We start from the raw sequence: 16,162 nt of genomic DNA, 5'->3' as shown, positions 1-16,162 counted from the left end.
CGATTAAGGAATTATTATTAAATTTTTTGAGTATTTTTTAAAAAGAATCTCTATATGTTTTAGTATTGCATATTGAAATACTTACAGATGAAGGTAGAGGTATAGATGAAACAAGATTGGCTGAGCTGATAATTGTTGAAGATGGGTGCTGGCTGTATGAGTGTTCAGTGAATTATTCTCCCTTTTTGTTTGAATATGTTTATAGTAAAAGTTAAAAAACAAAAATACCAGGTCACCAAAAAACTGCATGGCTCTGGGAATTTCTGTACCTTCCACAAATGGAAAGATTTCAGGTTCCCAGCAAACAGGGCTGAAATTTGAAATAACAGTATCCCATTTACCAAAGAAGTGTGTGTATATAATAATTCTATATATATATATATAGGTTATAAAAGATGAATTCAGTATATATAGTGCTTTGGCCTGAGGATGACTGTGTTTTTATGTTTGCTCTGACTTGCCACCACAGTTTTCAGAATACCAGCGCTTTAACAATTTCCTGAAAGCCCTTCGAGAGAAAGTAGAAATTAAACAATTAAATCATTTCTGGGAAATCATCGTGCAAGGTAAGAGTAAATATAAATTCTAAATATATAAATTGCATTGTATGATGACTTTTGATGTGAATTTGGGAAATGCTCAGGATTCAATGAACTAAAAATATTAGTTGATAGGCATAAATACGGCATGATAAATAAGTCAACACATAAGTCCCATCTGAAACTCTGTGTAGGCTGACCTGTTCCCAAGATTGCACCTCTCTATTCAGTAAAAGAAGCTGTGAGGGCAAAATGGCCCCCTTTCTCCGATTCCTAGATGCCGAGTCCCGCTCCACCCACAGCCTTCCCAGTGACCCCTCCTGCCGCCTCCATTACCATGTCCTTGGGCTTTTCCCGTCAGCACCCCAGCATCTGCATCCTCACTTATTCCCAGTGACAAGGTAAATTAAACCTAGAAAGAAGGCACCATACACTTTTCTAAAGCTTGATTTTGATTTTCTTCTTGCCCTTGGCCCATTTTTTTAAGCTGACTTGATTTTTTTCAGAACCTAAGTATAAGCTATTACCTATTAAAAATATATATTTCAAAAACACTGGTGTTTAAAAGTATGAAACTTTTCGCTTGAAATAGGGCCGCAGAACACTTTCAACCTGGCTTTATGTGCGTTTCTGTATAAAGGAGTTACATACCCGTCTGCCCGGCTTCTGGCGGGCAGCTTTTCTTCATCGCACAGGCAGCCATTTCCCTGACAGTTAATTTTTCAGCCCTTTAACTTCTACACCGGGGAGCAAAAGCAATTAGAATAGGTGGCGAATGGGGCTTCCTCAAATTGCCCTTGTGTCTCTGCTGCCGACCCGGCAGATGAAAGAGATTGGTTTTGGAATTTATTGAATGCCTCCAGCATGTTGTTGGCTGAAAAAAAATCTTACAGGACATACACAAGCAACATATTTTCTGAAAGTGTGTATCCTATTGAGAGAATACACATGACTTGTGCCATTTCTAGGTACAAATGGATGTTAAATACATGCGCTTTTCTGAAAGTATTTTCACGCATCAGCCATTTGAGGCAGGAGAAAAATCTTAGAAGAGAAAACTAAAAGGGTAGATTTTTCTATCCTTGATTTGCTCTCACTGAGCTGAAATTGATGTACTGCCCTAAATGTTAGACACGGCCAGTGTTAAAAGCATGTTTCCTCCTGACCTTGGCCTTCTCACCACTCTGCCAATAGCCAGCAACACTACTGGAAGTCAAAGTGTCTTCAGGTTCCCGTATTGGGTACCTAATGAGTTTGGACCATAGCATACAGTCATTCAGTTATCATTTACTTACTGTGCTTCTGCTGTGTACCACATTGAGGGGAATATAAAGGTGAACAAAACCTGCCGTAGAGAAAAGTGTATAGTCCCATTAGGAGAGATAACATTTATACAAATAGTTCTACAGGATAAGATATGATGAGAGCCATTTCAAAAGCATAAACAAAGTGATCTGAGAATTCTGAAGGAGAGGTTATTTCTATCTGGATTTAAGCAAGGAAGCCTGCATGGAGCATGGGGCATTTGAGATGTGGCCTTTATTTTCCACAAGCAAAAATGGGAGAAAGGATAATGTAAGATGGAAGGAACAATGTAAATTAAGTGCCTTTATAGTTTTATATTCCTTACAGAGAAGAGCACCACCATAGTTTAAAAAATCCCCAGTACTAAATGGGAGGAGATACAGTGGGAAGAAAGGTGGGATTGGGGGGGGTTCTGTACTTGGATATTACTCTATGAATTACTTTTTAGATGGAATTACTCTGATCACCAAAGATGAAGCTTCTGGAAGCTCTGTCACAGCAGAGGAAGCCAAAAAGGTATTGAAAACTCCCTGTCTCTAGATAATGTATCGCCGTGAACATTATTGTCTTGATACCCATTCTTACTTGAAGAAGTTAAATTTTAAGGCTAACTAAATTTAGTGTGCCCATTTTAGTCAGCCAGCAGGCAGATTGCTTCAGCTGCAGCGTCCTTGTGGGAGAAATTGTGGTCTCACTTAGCTTTCCAGAGTCTATGGCAATGTTTCTAGAACCCACCTGTAATCCCAGCTTCAGTAGCCCCAGAGCTGCCAAAGTCCATAGTGCATACCAAGCTTAGCCTAGACCGTGGTAAAGGCTGTGGGATCTGTCTAGCCCAGCTTTTCCCATCCTGACCGCACATTGGTCACCGAGGGAGCTATTTTGTACCAAAAAAAAAAAAAAAATTGATGACCAGGCCCCTCCCCCAAGGTACTTTTTCTCCAAGATAGGTCCTAGGCATGGTTTTGAATTTGTAATTCAGATTGTAAGGGGCAGCAAGGTAGCAGAACACTGGTGTTCTGGCATAAGGCACATCTGGTATTTTCAGTAAGTAAAAGACCCCATGTATGAGGTCTTTTGTATTGACACAGAGAGTTAGGCCAAGGTCTCCCTGTTTGGTGTACAAGTATTGAATCTGATTCAGCTCCAAGTCAAATACGTGTGGTTGTGTAGCTCAGTAATCCTTCACTGTACCTCAGGTTTTGGATGAGATTTTAATGAAATTAAATTGAATAGCTCAAAAGCATATGGTTTATAACACTCAGCGTCAGTTACAGTGCTGCCAGCACAGCAGCTGGCAGCTGGCGGTTACGCACTGAGCCTCTGCTGTCTGCGAGGCCCTGTGCCGGGTGAAGGGACAGCACCCCTGTCTTCTAGGAACTCAACTGATCAGTTCAGGGTAGCAGAGGGAAGCAATGAGACTCAAACATGCGGTGCACACGCTGTGGGGGAGCTTGGTCTGCAATGCCAGGCGTGAATCTGTTAAGCGAATGGCAGGAACAAGGCTGGCAGTGTTCACCTGACGGCTAAATTCAGGCCAAATTAAAAATGCCTTGAATTTTTAGAGTCATTTGGCAGAAACTGGAATATTATTTGGGAGAGTGCAGAATATGCAGGAATTTTTATTAAGCACATTTTGCTTTCAGGGAGTAATATCCTGGAATTTTAGAAGCAAACCCTAAGATGCTAATTATTGTCTCAGAAGGGGTTCCACGGTGTCTGCACCCTCTCTGCCATAAGCAGTACCGTGGGTATGCCAGTACTTGAGAGAGTGTCACTTAACTGCTACATTGTATTTCTGTTTGTTACTTCATACAATGGCATGGTATTATTTCCCCCTTGAACTGGGTTGTGTCATTCAGGCTCTGCAGAGACACAGAACCAATAGAATGTGCATGTGCATGGGGGCAGCAGTGGGCAGGGGGGCCCGGATTTATTTATTTTAAGGGATTGGCTCATGTGATTGTGGAGGCTGGCCCATCTGAAATTTGTCCCCAAGCCAGCAAGCTGGAAACTCAGGCAGGATTTCTGTGTTACAGTCTTAAGGTGGCAGAATTCCTTTAACCAATTGGATGGGACCCACCAACATCATTGAGGGTAACCTTTACTTAAACTCAGCTGATTGTAAATGTTCATCACCTCTACAAAATACCGTCACAGCAACATCTAGACTGGCGCCTGACCCAACAACTGGCCATCACGGCCTAGCTAAGTTGATACTTAAAGTTGACCACCACATAGGGTGAAGCTTATCGATCAGCTTTTGCTAAACAAGTAAAATTGATCAACACAAATACTTAAATTTTAGTCATTATTGCATTCAAGCAATATCGATAACTTAGATGAGAGTTGAGCATATATTACAGTTTTTGGAGGAAGAGGGGAACACTGATCTAAAAAACGTAGTTTTCCTTCCAGAGGTACCTTTAACCAAAGGTGTCACAGCTGAGTGAATCCAGTGCAGTATGGAGGAAGGAAACCTAAAAGGGGACAATATCCTTCTTGCAAAGTATCTGAAGTGCCTGAGGTTTGTTCTGTGTTGCACAGCAGGTATCTTCTTTGGAATTTAAGGACACGGAACCTGCCCATCAGGAATTTTGATGTCTGATAACTAAGCTGTAGAGAGGAATTTCAGTTAATGACTATGTATAGGGTGGTCCTTACATGATTGTGCTATCAACAGAACTGATTTCAGTCATTTGTAATTTAAGACAATTCTGAAAACTTCACCTTTGAATAGGCAGAAAACATAGTAATTGCAGTGGAGGAGTGGAGCTCGGTGTTCTAACTCACCTGCACACACCGACTTGTCTGACTGGCAAGATTCCGCTTCTGTGTTGTGTGCTTCAATAGCACACGGACCCTTCACTTTGTTTTTCAGAGTGAACATTTAATCCTTTGTGTTAAAAACGTTTTTACATGGTACCTGTTGATTTCTGGAGTGAGGCGTAGAAAGGAGAGCGCATTTACAGATGATAATGGGGAGGGTGACAGAGAAAGTCTGGCTGATGGCAGTTCATTCCCTGTGGTTTTAATAGGAGAGACATGCATCGCTATTTCCCTTAGCCAAGTTCAGGAAGTGTAATCGCTTTGGACTGTGTGCTAAAACATTCATTTATGTTGCCTTTAAAAGAAGTGTTAAATTTGGTCACTTCTCAAATAATCAATTAAGGAAACTTGCCTATAATTAGAGAGATTGAAGAACAATCCTTACAGTGCATTTAAACTCTTTCAAGGTATTTACAAGTTGTTTAAAGTTGGCAAGATGTCAGATTCTTGCTGTCCAATGTTGATGACTTGAAAGGAAATAATTATCCAAGGATGTCCATTTTAAATTAAAATTAAATCGTATCTTTACACTTGCACATCTTAAGGAGAGCCATTTCCCCCAGTGTATTCTAGAAATGTGTGGATTTTTTTTATTCTTTGAGAAATATAGCCAAGTCAGCTGTGTTACAGAAATAGAAGGTTCTTCCATGACGTAAGTTTAGATACAGTCACATTCTTTTAAGTGTATCAGTACCTCTCATTGCATTTTGAAACCTCAACATAAATGTTACCACTTTTATATTCATTTTTATTGTCATTATAACCTTTCAGTTCTGTAATTGTTTCTGTTTCTGGTTGCTATTCTTAGACATGCCATTGACATTGATGTCTGGTAAAGTCTTTGTACAGCTTTTGTGTGCCCTTCATCCATTAGCTTATTCTCCAGGCCTGCTGGTGGGTAGAAGGTGTGGCTTTTCGTGCTGGCATGTTCCAGGAGCTCCTGGGACATCCTTTGTCCCAAGCCACACTCAGTAAGAGTCAGTGACTTCTGAAAGGTCAGGATAGACTGACTGTCCACTTGAAGTTTATTTTTTACCTTTTTTTAGGTTTCTTCTTGCTAACCTGTATTAGGGTTAGAACAGTAGTTCTCAACCAGGAGATTTTGCTCCGCAGGAGGCATCTGGCAGTCCAGACACATTTTTGGAGGTTACAACAGGGGGCGTGTTACTACTCCTAGTGGGGTCAAGGTCAGGGATGTTTTGAAACAGAACAGCCCCACACCAAGGAATTATCTGGCCGCCAATGTTGATAATGACACTGTTGAGAAGCCTTGGATTAGAAGAATCTAAATAAGCCAGATTCTTAACTAAGTCAGGACGTTGGCTTATGTTAAACAGAATTTTATTCAGCTGGAAAAAATCCTAATGATCTGTTAGCTAAGTTTTTATTTTTAAAACGGAAAGCTTACAGGGAAGCCTGACATGTGAAACAGGTAAAGGTGGTAGACACCTCAGCTGATGGTCAGTGGGAGTGGCAGATTGAGAGCACCTATGCCCAGGGGACAGAACCTGAAATGTACTGATCTGGTGCCAACTTCTTATTTTATAGATGAAGAAACTTAGGGCCTTGAGAAGTAAAATGATCAGTCTGAGATCTCACAGTAAGTCACTGGCCAGGAATCCAATGGTAGGACAGCTCCTGTGCCCCACCCCCAGTCCTCCATCCTTTTTACTCCATGTTAAGAACAGAGAGGAGAGGACTTCCAGTCAAGATGGAGGCACAGGTAAACACAGGTCCAGTCAAGATGGAGGCACAGGTCTCCTTGCACAACAAGAGAAAAAATCACAACTAGACCACAAAACAAGTATCACCCAGAACTGTCAGAAAATTGAGCCGTATGGAAGGTTGAAACCAAGGATTTAAAGGAGCCACATTCATCCAGATGGGTAGGAGGGGCAGAGATGGCGGAGACAGGCAAAGAAGTGTGGAGACATGGTGTGGCATGGACAGGGAGAGGTAGTAGAATGGGCAGTCCCACATTCACATGTGCTGGATAAAAATGGGGAGGGATACCTCAGGAGCGAGGGATCCTAGCCCCAGGCTTGACCACACAGTCGGATTTTTAAGAGACCCTTCTTAAAGGGCCTGCACAGACTTAGGACTTATGCAGACCCACCTCCCTGGGATTCAGCACCACGGCAACAGCTAGGAGGGCACCAGTGGCATACGGGGAAAAAATGAAGTCACTGGAAACTGGGCGAGAGCCGGGAGACATCTTCCTCCCAGGTGAACCTCCAGAGGCCAGACAGCAGCACTGTCCTCTTTCAGAGCCCTCCCCTAACACAGAACCACAAAGCAGTGAAGTGGGTTGCCCCACCCTGGTGATCACCTAAGGCTCTGACCTGCACAACTTACAGGTGCCTTTTCTCCAATATGCCACGCTACCAAGACAGGGAGTCAAAGCAGCTCTACCTAATACACAGAAAAAAAAAACAGGGAGGCAGCCAAATTGAGGAGACAAATATGACCCAAGTAAAAGAACAGACCAAAACCCCAGAAAAAGAACTGAATGAAATGGAGATAACCAACCTATCAGATGCAGAGTTCAAAACACTGCTGATGAGGATGCTCAAAGAACTCATTGAGTATAGCAACAGTAGAAAAAAGACCCGTGCGGAAATGAAGGTTACATTAAGTGAAATAAAGAAAAATCTACAGGTAACCAACGGTGGAGGGGATGAAGCCAGGATTCAAATCAACAGTTTGGAACATAAGGAAGAAATAGACGTTCAGCAAGAACAGCAAGAAGAAAAAAAGAATTCAAGAAAACAAAGATAATATAAGGAGCATCTGGGACATCTCCAAATGTACCAACATCCGAATCATAGCAATGCCAGAAAGGGAAGAGGAAGAGCAAGAAATTGAAAACTTAGAAAAAATAATGAAAGAAAGCTTTCCAAATTTGGCAAAGGAAATAGACATACCAGTCCAGGAAGCACAGAGAGTCCCAAACAGTTTGGACCCAAAGAGGACCACACCAAGACACATCATAATTAAAATGACAAAGGTTGAAGATAAAGAGAGAATCTTAAAAGTGGCATGAAAAGCAGAGAGTTACCTGCAAAGGAGTTCCCATAAGACTATCAACTGATTTCTCAAAAGAAACTTTTCAGGCCAAAAGAGACTGGCAAGAAGTATTCAAAGTGATGAAAAGCAAGTATCTACAACCTAGATTACTCTATCCAGCAAAGCTATAATTTAGAAGGGAAGGGCAGATAAAGTTCTTCTCAGACAAGGTAAAGCTAGAGTTCATCACCAAGCCATTACTACATGAGATGTTAAAGGGACTTATTTAAGAAAAAGGAGATCAAAACTATGAACATTAAAATGGAAGAAAATTTACAACTATCAACAACTGAATATAAAAGACAAACTAAGCAAACGACCAGAACAGGAACAGAGTTATAGATATGGAGATCATTTGGAGGGTTCTCAGCTGGAAGGAGGAAGGGGGAGAACAGGGGTAAAGGTGCAGGGATTAAGAAGCATATCAGGTAGGTACAAAGTAGACAGGGGGACATTAAAAATAGTATAGGAAATGGAGGAGCAAAAAAACTTCAATGCACGACCTACGGACATAAACTAAGGTGTAGGGGATTGCTGGAAGGAATGGGAGGACCCAGCATAGGGGGCAAAGGGGGAAATATTGGGACAACTGTAATAGCATAATCAATAAAATATATTTTTAAAAAACAGAGAGGGGAAAGACTAGTCCCCATGGCTTTTGGAGTATTGTTTCTCTATGGATTCAAAGAGGCTGAGCTAGCCTAAATAATCATTTGATAAAGCTCTGTGGGGGTGGGGGATCATTCTTTTAGCACTTGTTTTCCTTTAGCTACCTAATTTAGCTAGCTTTATTGTTGTTGACATTGATTAATTTTTCCACCTTAGCATTATACAGAGTGGGGTAAAAGTAGGTTTTACCTACTTGAAAAGTAAGTTCTTCATATGAAAAATAATACAATAATTAATAAATAATCACACAAGGATAAACTATATTTTGCATACTCACAACTGTAAACCTACCTTTGCCCTACCCTGTAGATGCTCAGAGCTTAGCAATCTGGTCATTTTTCAGATGCCATCTGGAAAGGCGAAATTGACCTGCCCAGAGTCGCACAACAGATTCATGGCTAGCAGAGCTGACCAGAATCGAGCCCCTGGACCACAGTCCTCTTTCTGCGACACCATGGCGCCAACTCCCCATGCCTTAGGGTGCCACCCGCCACCCCTACAGACAGAAAGGACGCTCGCACTCCCTCTTTCAAGAGTGCACCAGTTTTGTGTGTGAGAGTGTGAGAAAGGTCACCAAAGCCTTGTGAGGAATTATAAGATCAGAATTTAAGAATCATTTCTTGAGAGCTATTGTCTCTTAGCGGCTGGTCCCTGTTGAACCTCACAATATTCTCCTTTGCTCTTTTCCACTTTCCTTGTCTGCCTTAAATCTCTTGTGTAGTTGCTCCATATGCTAGTTCAAGAGAAGCAATAATGAAAATGTCACAGTCTCACCTTACATTTATTTTGAGCCTGATACTTGTAGGATATAATTTTTAAATTTTTATTGAGGTGGAACATACATACAGTAAATACACAAATCTCCAATGTGCAACCTGATGAATTCTCACACATTCACGTATCTGGGTGCCTGCCACCCAGAGCAAAACATAACATTTCCGTCACCGCAGGAGGCTCCCTGGTTCCTTCTCAGTCATAACTCCCCTGTCTCCTGAGGTAACCACTATTCTGACATCTGTCACTTGAGACTAGTTTTGCCTGTCCTTCACCTTCTTGTAACTGGAATCATGCCTGTAAGGATTCATCCATGTTGCTAAGAGTTGTTCATTCTTTATTATAGCAGTGTAGTATTCCCTTTTGTGGTTATAACACAATTTATTCACCCGTTTTCCTCATGATGGCCATTTGATTGTTTCCAGACTTTGACAGTTATGAATAAAAATGCTATGGATATTGTTATACATATTTTGGGGACATATGTTGGACATATTCCTAGATATTGGAACCTAAAAGCTATAATACCAAAAAGCATTTTTGTGTACACTGTTTCATCTGAGACTTACTGTATCCCCCTGAGATAGATAGGGTAAGTGGTGGTATTTCCTTTTTTTTTTTTTTTTTTAGGAAAATTCTCTAAAGAAAGTTTAGGTGGCTTGCCCAGGGATATAGAGGGACTAAGAGCTAAGGTTAGGGCTCTGTTCTCCTACCCTGGGTAGTAGGATTTCCTTGCTACGCTGCCCTTGTAGCATGAAATGAGCTATTGGTTGCATTAATTAAGCTTGAATGTATGAGTGTATTGTTTTAGACAAAATACACACAAGTGGACTTTTATTCTTCCTGATGTTTTTATGTATCTGGATTATGGGTGATTTTTTTTTGGAATCACATGATGGTGTTGGAATCAGCCCAGTGAAAGCCTTGTGCTTTTAATTTGGAGATTAGTAAGGGTCTGAGCAGAAGCTGATTGTTACTTTCTAGTTTTATGGAGGAATAGGACTGGAAATTTCTATATAGAGGCTATTGATTACATTTCTCTGCTTGGGGCCAGGATTCTTTTTCAGTGTAATAGTTTATCCATTCCCTGAAGATCTCCAAATACGGGGGCTCTTTCTTGGTAGCCCCAAGTAAATGACGGTGGTCTGATGAAGCAGGAGTATATCATCCAAGTGGCCGTTCTATTTATTTTCTACCTTTTCAGCATCTTGCAGAGGGAAAGAAAACAAGAAAAGATGAGCGTTGACTCCTACTTCTTTCTCCTGCCTTCAGAGAATCTGTTGCCTTTATTGAGAAAGCGGGCCAACCATTGAATTCTCTGCTATAGCTCTTGCTTCCCTGTCACTGTGCAGCCTGGAAATCACTTGCAGTTAGAACCTCTGATGAGGAGGAATGATATGTGTAAGAGCTCAGCCTTGCCTGGAGCTTTGGGAAGGATAATGGATGGCAGCCCAGCTTTTAGCCATAATTTGCTTCCGCAGAAATGTTAAGCAGATCTATCAGGAAAATCAGTTGCAGATGTTCAGCACTTGATGGAAATGAAAGTTTGTTTGCTGCTGTTCCACTCTTCCTAGGAATTTGGCCTAGTTTCAGAGATGTGCCATTTGTGTTTAATTATATATACCACAGTCATACTGTGCAGATAGTCCTGCCTCAATTTATCCTGTAACTGCAGTGTGGAAGGGCTTTGCAGGTGGGGAGGGAGTGAGAATCAGAGCTTTTAGGGCTGTGTGCCAAAAAACATGAGGGATTTTCTAGATTCATCAATAAGGACCTATCGAGGATTAAATTACTAAGGGGTAATAAAAGATGCAGTGGACTACAGAACCTTGCAGCCTATAGCTTTTGTGTTTGGAAGGTGCCGGTCATTTGTGGCTTCACAAGGCTTATAGCAAGACACAGGTCTACTTTTTATTCTTCTCATCCCAACTGGATGTCTTTCCCCTTTAGTCTGTTCTATTTAGTCTGACATAGGGAAAGTCATAGGGGGGTTAATGATTATGATGAGAAGAATAATAAAATAAAGATTATTTTTAATAGTGATAATAATTTGGGAAGTCACAAATAAAGATCAGTTGGGGAGTCTAGGATAGAACAGAGTTTAATCTTAGACATAAGCCATATACAAATACATATGTAGATTTCTAATTTGTATTTGACCCTCAATTTTCTTTATTAATAATTAACCTAAATAAATGAATAGAATTAGCAATATAGAATCTTCATTACAGTTCTGTTCTAGACTGTACACGTATTGCTAGCTTTTTATGTCTCTCATACCATTGATTCTAGTACTGAACACAGTCCACTTTAGGGTCAACAGAGGGCTATGGAAAGATCCATAAATGCCCTTAGAAAACCATAAATTCTTGAATCTCTCAGTCAAATTTGGAGACTGAACGGTGAGGTGGCTTTGACCGAGGGTTAAAAAGTTCAGGAGAGACGTGTGTCAGAAACCAACCACCTCTGCCGTGTGCACTTCCCAGTTCTGCACGCGCAGCCGCCCCTGTGGCGCTTTGTGACCTGTGTGTGAGGTTTCGCTCAGAGGGCTGGAAGGGTGTTGCAGCACTTGCTTCCAAAGACTTGCCGCACAGCCCAGTATTGAAAGGGTGACTCCTTCAAGGGACATATTTGAGTCTGTAAGTTTGAGGTTTCAGAGGCCTCGATTGTATCCACTGTAACATAAAAATAACAAGAAAAGCAGTTCTTGGGTTTCTTCATGTTGAGAACAGGAGGAAAGTATAACTACGCTTCTCCCTCAGAGGGGGGAGCCGGGGAGCAGGAGCGGGCTCCCTGCCCACTGACCCTGAGCAGGGCGGCCCGAGATGCATGCCCCACCTCCCCCGCGCCTGCAGGCTTGGCTCTGCTGCCTAAGTACTTGTGCTGCCAGAAGATCGCTTCTGTTAGGATAGATAAGTGGTTAATAAAACCCAGCTCTTAGACTTGGAGAAAAAGAGTCCCCACTGCTCTCTCTGGGAGGGACAGGAGGGAAAACAGGAGTGTTCAGATAGTTTCAAGGGCACTCATTGCCCTTTAAAGTCTGAGTTTCATTCCTAGATCCTTGCAGACGTCTGTTCAGGCCCTGCTCTGCTGTGTCTGCCTTGAGAAGCTCCAGGGCTGCTGAACAGAAGGGCACACTAGAAGTCTTCTCATCCACCTGTTTTCAAACAGTTTCTAATGCAGATTGAAGGATTTCCAGAAAAGGAATTGAACGACCTCCCAAGTTTGCCCATTTTTTTGTTTTACATCATGTACAGGAAGTACTTCCTTTTTCGCTCCTTTTGTTCACAGTGGAGTTGAAGAACAGCTGATTACAATCTTTAAGTCCTGACCCTTCATTCCTATGATCCCTTCAAAGGAGACCAGGACATACTTCTTTGGGGAGTTTGGTTTTCTCCTTAACCCTAGTGACCCCTCGTGTTTTCCTGTGGAAGCACAAATGGAAATATCAGGCATCTTTAGTGCCTGACATAGGACCCGCCACATGGTCACTGCCTTGGGGAGCCATGTCATTTTCTCCCTCCTGACAAGAACCTTCTCTGTGACTAGTTAGTGTGGAGTATTCAACCTCAGAATTATTCCTTTCATCAAGAGACAAATGAAGGAACAGATGATGTTTCTTTTGGGCCATTGGTAGCAGGTCTTAGGTTTGTCTGTGACGGTGCCAGTGGTTCGTTTCTACATCTAAAGGGGGGGACATGTTATTTCAGTATCATGACCAACTTTATATTCACAGTTTCTGGCTCCCAAAGAAAATCCAAATGAAGTCACGGCAGCCGTCTTTGAAGGAGGTGGTGATGTGGATGATTTAGTAAGTACTTTTAACATATACAAGATGTTCCAATGATTGAAGTCATCTGAGCTGTAAATATAGCACAAAGGCTGCTTATAGACTTGTTTCTTTTCTTTTTTTTTTCAGATTTTATTTACTATTTTTTAGAAAGAGGGGGAAGTGAGGGAGAAAGAGAAGGAGAGAAACATCGATATACAAGAGAAATACCAATCAGATGCCCCTCGCACGTCCCCAGTTGGGGACCGGGCCTACAACCCAGGCATGTGCCCTGACTGGGAATCGAACTGCCACCTTTCGGTTTACACGTCACCGCTCAATCCACTGAGCCACACCAGCCAGGGCTAGATTTGTTTCTTATTTGTGTTTTAATTTCTAACACTCCAGAAGCTCTCCACGCTACTATTTATTGCCGTTATAAATTTAATCAGATAGGTGATTTCATAATGGAAATCTCTGGTCAGTGGTTTTAGTTATATTGTTCATTCAGTTTTATCCTTTTCTTTGAAGGATTAAAAACAGCTGGTGAGGCTATTCCTGTAGGAGCAAAATGTCATAATTTACTGAAATCGCTTTCGACCAAAGTAAACAATACAACATGCAATTTGTGTGGGTTGACAAGTGAAAAACGGCCTTTAAAAAGCCTAATTCTTAAATATTCTCATTTAACTTAATGTAAACAAAACAGGCTAATAGGCATTTGGGGATTTCTGGATCTCATAGCCCTGTATCTGGATGCCTGGGGGGCTCTGTAAAAAGTGTTGGCCTTTATACCCATCTTTCATGTGTGGAAACTTTCTGCCTTTAAGCCTCACATGACAGCTGTCCAGTAAAAACTTTCAGCTTTTCTGTAGAGAAGTTCTTAGGATCGTAATGAGGAGATGCTTGGTGTTTAAGTCCTGAAGTAGTTAGCAGTGGATAGCTATGCAAGTCCATGCAAGCTACCACTGAAGAGAGCTGTTGTCATTAAACTCTCTCACCGGAGCATCAGTGGTCTGAAGTTGGCCCGGTTCCTTTCTAAATGTGTCATTCCTTTTTACAGCTGGATTTGATATAGGTCCTGGACGTGTGGAGAATCTACAGGAGTCTCCATCGCTGCCATGCTGGGACTTCTACACAGAGCAACCTGGAGGCAGCCATTCCAGGGGACCGGGAGCTCTGGAGACAGTCTCTGCAGGTCACGCGGAAGGGCATCTCCTGATTCTTTGTGTAATGAATATGTACACACATAAGGGATATTTAGACCCCAAACAAGTTTATAAAGAGTCATTGTTATTTTTTGATTGATGTGTTATTTCTCTTGTGGTCTTACTGATCTCATTATATAACACCTGCGCTTTGAAGTTTCTGGAAAACGGATTTCCTCCTGACCTACTGTTTTGGTGAGGATTGCAACCCTCCTGAAGTTCTCTCACCCAAAACTATGGCATGGTGATCAGTGGGTTTCTCAGTCCCCCCATCCAGGAGGTGTGGTCCATTGTCTAAGCCTCCACAGCAATCACAAGTTATGCTGATTAAATGGTGGCATTTGTCACCTACCAACAGAAAATGGCTTTGGAAAATCATGGGTAAGCCCTGACCCATGTTTCTTTTAATGTAAGCATTTTGGTCCCACTGTATTCTGGGGATATGGGGGACACACCCACCCACCCACACACACACCCCACCCCCCCACCCACCCCACTCCCCTTTCCGTAAGCAGGTAGGTGGGGAAGCACAGTTGCCCTGTGTACCCATTTTGAGCGGTGAGTTATGGTGGCCTCATGAAGAAAAGACAGTCTTTTGGCTCAGCCTCTGACAAGTGAGTGAATCCCCCCCCAAAAACAGAAACAAATACACCACAGTAGTTAGGATTTATCATTTCATTGCTCTGCTTGCAGGTCTCACCAAGAGGAAGTTTGGTTGCATTAAAAACACCCCTTTCTTAATTTCCCCATCTTTCCCATCTCTACCTCAGTCTCCTTTTCTTTCTCTCTGGATGATTTTTCCTTTCCTAAAATAGGAAAATAGCAAAACCCTTATCTTTTTCCTGACCTCATTTCTTCCCCAAGTCCTTGATGTCACAAACTTTGTGGAGCCCCTCTCCCATATCCTCAGCTCCGCCGTAAACAGTCATAGATTCACTTCCTTTTGCAAACATTAAAGGTGTAATGACTCACTTCTCCTGTGGATCACTGCCCGATCTCCAGTGCTGAGAATTCAAGGCCATCTGTGCATTGATTGCAAATGGATCTCCACGACAGAACACCTTTCAGTCAGCTGGGGGCAGAGAGAGAGGAGTGGTTTCCTCCGGACCTCTCAGACACCCCCCAGTGCTGTGCACACTGAGCCAGTCTTGACAAACACGTGCCCACCCAAAGCAACCCCGAGGCGGATGCCATGTCTTACCGTCAGGTTGGATCGTTCAAGCCCAGGGGAATGTTTGTGACTTGGATAAAACCTAGACATTTCCTAGAATCAAGAGGGAAATCTTTGTTCTCAAAACTTCTGTGTTACTCTGACCAGAGCCTCCTGAGTGTGTCCTCAGAAGCACCCCTTATCCTTGGCAGTCTGGGGAACTCCCTCTCGGAAACAGCCCTAGCAAACCAGGAAACCAGGAAAAGTTTGAATCAAGTTAGTCTTTTAGATCTTCTGATAGTTTTTGATTTATGTTGTAAGTAGTAGGTTATTTTTGCTTCCCTAACCCCATTTTACCTAATTATCTAAATACCTGAAGGAAGAAATGAGTTTAACAGGCTAGGGAGAGAAAGGACTAAATTAGCCGTGTCATTTCTGGATCCATTGCGTGTAGGCACTGTCCATGGGCTGTGTAGCCTTGGTCAGAGCATGCTGTTCTGAGTAGGAGCATCATGTCTTGGATGAACACACCAAGGTCTCATTGCCCTGAAATGAGATTTGCAAATCTGTAGACCTCCCAGGTGTTCTGCCAGCTGTGGCCTGGGAGAGCAGCAGGCAGCACGTTGTCACCAGTCAGGCACACGCTAGTCCTCAGAGCCCCCTGGTCCTGCACGTGACAGGTTAGTATGTGTGTGAATTGGCAGTCACCGACTATTGTCTCTGTCACTTTTGGTCTTACATGTCACTGACACTTACTGGTTTATAGAGGAGGCAGAAATAAAGGAGGGGTACTCACCCCCACATCATAACCTACCTGCCCCCTCAAGGTTATGTGCTGTCCCCTTGTTAAGAACTG

General features: G+C 42.4%; 1 protein-coding gene across 1 annotated transcript in view; it reads left to right on the top strand.

Moving 5' to 3' along the window:
• XRCC5 (X-ray repair cross complementing 5) overlaps positions 1-14,231 on the top strand; it is a 91,953-nt gene extending 77,722 nt beyond the window's left edge. Inside the window, exons 18-21 of the mRNA XM_054585680.1 lie at positions 470-566; positions 2,293-2,360; positions 12,916-12,990; positions 14,012-14,231. Of these exons, the coding sequence (XP_054441655.1) occupies positions 470-566; positions 2,293-2,360; positions 12,916-12,990; positions 14,012-14,026 (255 nt within the window). The 3' untranslated portion in view covers positions 14,027-14,231. The remainder of the gene's footprint in view (positions 1-469; positions 567-2,292; positions 2,361-12,915; positions 12,991-14,011) is intronic.
• The last annotated feature ends 1,931 nt before the right edge of the window (positions 14,232-16,162 follow it).

Source organism: Pteronotus mesoamericanus, unplaced genomic scaffold (genome assembly GCF_021234165.1).
Source record: "Pteronotus mesoamericanus isolate MK-2021 breed Mesoamerican mustached bat unplaced genomic scaffold, CSHL_Meso_final contig_90, whole genome shotgun sequence".
Lineage (NCBI taxonomy): Eukaryota > Metazoa > Chordata > Mammalia > Chiroptera > Mormoopidae > Pteronotus > Pteronotus mesoamericanus.
The sequence above is the reverse complement of the archived record's forward strand: the minus strand, read 5'-3'. Positions and strand labels throughout refer to the sequence as shown.